Source organism: Coregonus lavaretus (genome assembly GCF_964263955.1).
Source record: "Coregonus lavaretus genome assembly, contig: HAP1_SCAFFOLD_7769, whole genome shotgun sequence".
NCBI classification, from domain to species: Eukaryota; Metazoa; Chordata; class Actinopteri; order Salmoniformes; family Salmonidae; genus Coregonus; species Coregonus lavaretus.
This window is the reverse complement of record NW_028158206.1, coordinates 15,941-19,726: the sequence shown is the minus strand read 5'-3', so window position 1 is coordinate 19,726 and position 3,786 is coordinate 15,941. Positions and strand designations below refer to the sequence as shown.

Genomic DNA, 3,786 nt, shown 5'->3' with positions numbered 1-3,786 from the left:
GGGAAGGAGAAGGAGGGAACATCAGAGAGGCTGTGTTCCGAGCCAGGGCACTTTGGATGCAAATCATCAACTTAAAAAACTATTGCTAAAATAAAAATGCACCCCTTTTGATAATGTTGGATTAAAACTACAGATGGAAAGAGGACAAATAGAAATTGCCAACATCAACCAGGGACATGGGATTTCAGATGTTTCAATTGGGAGGGTTCAATAGCAACGCTGCTGCTTTATTCTTTCAGGAAGAGAAGAGCCCGGTTCCTTTTGTGATTCAGAAGGGCTTTTCTTTTCTCCGTTTGGATCTGTGTTCCATCTGCCTGCTTCGGGAGTCTGCTGCGGAAAAGGACAGTTGAATGCAGCCTCCGATGTGCACAAAAGAATGGGTAAGTTATCCTCCTTTATCCAGAGAGTCTCGACCTGAATAGGAAACAGAGTGAAAAGGAGGGGCTGAGGGCTAATAGGGGTATTCAAGGCTTTTCCATTTACTTCCAATGTCATCATCCTCTTCTTTCCCTTCTCTATGGGGGGGGGGGGGGGGTAGTCAAGTCGTGATTTCCTATTAAATTAAACGAACAACTGACGTGTTGTATAACAGCGCAAAATATTATATCTACATTGGCATGGCACATCGTTCAAAGCAAATTCTTAAAGATTGTTGAGTCAACTGAACTAATAGAAAAATCGATTGAATCAAAGGCATAATGATTATAGAAGCAGAGAGACGAGGAAAGAAAATTATTTTAAAAAAGGAAAAGAACCTGCAGATCTTCTTCGTCGGATAATAACCAATTACGACAAGTCAGAAGGGAAGGAAAATGAGCTGAACGGAGGGTGAGAAAAGCCCTCATCACTGCTGCAGCCATCAACACATTAGCTTCACATGTAACAGAGAATCTCTCAGACAGGGCTTTTGTTCACCTCCCTCCTTTCCTTGCTCGCCGTAAAAGTAAACTCCGAACACTCATGTTCATGTACACAGCAGTGATGCTATGCGGTCGATAGTATGTGAAATTCTGGAAGGGGGGGGGGGGGGGGGAGCGCAAGAGAAAGATGAGAGGGAGGGAGGGAGGGGAGAATAAAAACTGTTACCAGATCAGCTTTCCCTCCCCTTGGTTGATTTTTATTATTATCTTTAAACCCCCCAGGTTTCCATTCAAGGTGGCCATTGGTGGGACCTGCACCAACGGCATTGTGCCTGTGTGTGATCAGCATGCTGCTGTGCCTGCCGTCTCCTGCGTCATGCACAACCTGCCCCCAGAAATGCCGCTGCGAGGACCAGCAGTTCTACTGTGACACCCAGGGATTAGAAGCGCCCCCGGACGGCGTTGACAGGGGGGCCCTGGGGTTATCGCTCCGCCACAACAGCGTCGCTGAACTCAGCCCGGACCAGTTCAATGGCTTCTCCCAGCTCACCTGGCTCCACCTGGACCACAACCAGATCACCACGGTGCAGGAGGACGCCTTCCAGGGGCTCTACAAGCTAAAAGACCTCAACCTGAGCTCCAACCGGATCACCAAGCTGCCAAACACGACCTTCATCCATCTCATCAACCTACAGATCCTGGACCTGTCCTTCAACCAGATGACGGCGCTGGAGCCTGAGTTGTTTCATGGCCTCCGCAAGCTGCAGATCCTCCACCTGCGCTCCAACTCGCTGCGCACCACCCCCGTCCGGGCCTTCTGGGACTGCCGCAGCCTTGAGTACCTGGGTCTGTCCAACAACCGGCTGCGGAGCCTGGCCCGGAACGGCTTCGCTGGCCTCATTAAGCTCAGAGAACTCCACTTGGAACATAACCAGCTGACTAAGATCAACCTGGCCCACTTCCCCCGCCTGGTGGCTCTGCAGTTCCTTTACCTTCAGTGGAACAAGATCTCCAACCTGACCTGCGGCATGGAGTGGACCTGGACCACGCTGGAGAAGCTGGACCTCACAGGGAACGAGATCCGGGTGCTGACCCCGGACGTGTTCGAGACGCTGCCCAACCTGAAGATCCTCCTACTGGATAACAACAAGCTAGACAGCCTGGACCCTCTGGTCATGGATATGTGGCGGACTCTAGGTACAGTGGGGCTGTCCAGCAACCTTTGGGAATGTACCAAACGGATCTGCTCCCTGGCCACTTGGCTGAGCACCTTTAAGGGGAGGTGGGAACACTCCATCCTGTGCCACACCCCCGAGTACGCCCAGGGCGAGGAGATACTGGATGCCGTTTATGGATTCCAGCTTTGTCTGAATTTTACGGCGCCGCCACCGGTCGTCTTGACCACAAGCACATTGTCAATGGCCACGGATGCGCCAAAAGTCACGACGGCGGAGGCCACCAGCTCGCTGTTAGGAGTAATGCAGCAGACACCCACGCAGGACTTCTATGGGGATTTTGGGCGCTTTACGACCATAACGACGACGACGACTGCCACGCCGCGCACCGCCCCGGCAACCACCGCCCCTACAGTGGGGGGCGGAGAGGTGGGAGTCACGGAGGACTTCTCGGAGACGGACAACACGGTCCTAACCCAGAGGGTGATCATTGGAACTATGGTCCTTCTGTTTTCCTTCTTCTTCATTATTTTCATTGTGTATATCTCACGGAAGTGCTGCCCTCCTACCATGCGCAGGATACGCCAGTGCTCGGCCATGCAGAACAGCCGTCAGATGAGGACCCAGCAGCGGCAGCAAATGGCGGACCTGGCCACGCAGGTACCCTATAACGAGTACGAGCCCAGCCACGAGGAGGGAGCGCTGGTCATCATCAACGGCTACGGGCAGTGCAAGTGTCAGCAGCTGCCTTACAAAGAGTGTGAAGTATAAACTATGTATATTCCTCCTGCAGCAGCAGCATATGGGATGTTTACCATTCTGACCATTTCAAAATGATACAGGGTTTCTTTTTTGCTTTTGTCCCCCCAGTTTATACAAAAAAAATAAAATTAAAATAAACATTATTTCTACTCACTAGCTTTGAGAAATCAATGAGATTAGTATATTGAGTGGGAGAGTTGATGACTGGTGGTTGGAACGGACAGTGACGAGATGTAGTAGAGATATTCACAAATTTATTTTTATATGAACGCAAGAATGTTCATATCAAAGCTGTGGGCAATCAGTCGCCACAGGAAAAAAAACGGTAGAGACAGATGTGTCACCCCATTATTAGTAGTCACTATATTCCGCAGCACAGAGAAGACGAAATCTTTAGCCAAAAAAATGTCTGGCGACTGATCCTTCTACAAAAGAGACTGAAAAGCTACAGATTCATTTCCAAGGGGAATCACGGTAGCCACAGTATGTCACTATCACAAGCACTTGTTGGTACAGTACTGATTATATGGGGTTGGTTATTAAATGCAAAGCATTTTTATTCAAATTTGTTCATTTTTTTTTTGTAAATTACTATGAACATTGAATAAATGTTTATTTATGACACAATCTGAATTAAACCTCCAACAGAAAATGTAATCTGCTAAACATTACTTGGTTGCTATTTATGTTTCAAAAACATGCATTTCCTTCTACTCTCCGTCTCTCTCTGGATCCAAACAGGACCTTTCCATTTTGGTCAGTGAACGCCCATGATAGCCTTCTTGTCTTAAATTGATTCGATAAAGTCCATTGCCTCCCATTAAATCTAAAAGCTTAGCACTGTACGTGGAAAGGTTAACGTCCAGTAACTGCTTAGCCAAAACCGTCCGTCTACAGTCTATGAGATGTGGAGCTGTAGAAGGCCATGTAAACACTCCTTCATCATCATCGGCTACGGTATTAAAGAGATGAGATCAGTGTGACGACCT

The 3,786-nt window shown here is 48.6% G+C and overlaps 1 protein-coding gene across 1 annotated transcript; it reads left to right on the top strand.

The window, feature by feature from the left end:
- Positions 1 to 326: 326 nt before the first annotated feature.
- LOC311124297 (uncharacterized protein) lies at positions 327 to 2,806 on the top strand (the record flags this gene model as incomplete). The annotated part of the gene is made up of 2 exons (XM_084198465.1): positions 327 to 380; positions 1,143 to 2,806. Coding segments are annotated over 2 exons (1,718 nt in total), but the record flags the coding sequence as incomplete, so codon positions are not given.
- Positions 2,807 to 3,786: the final 980 nt, after the last annotated feature.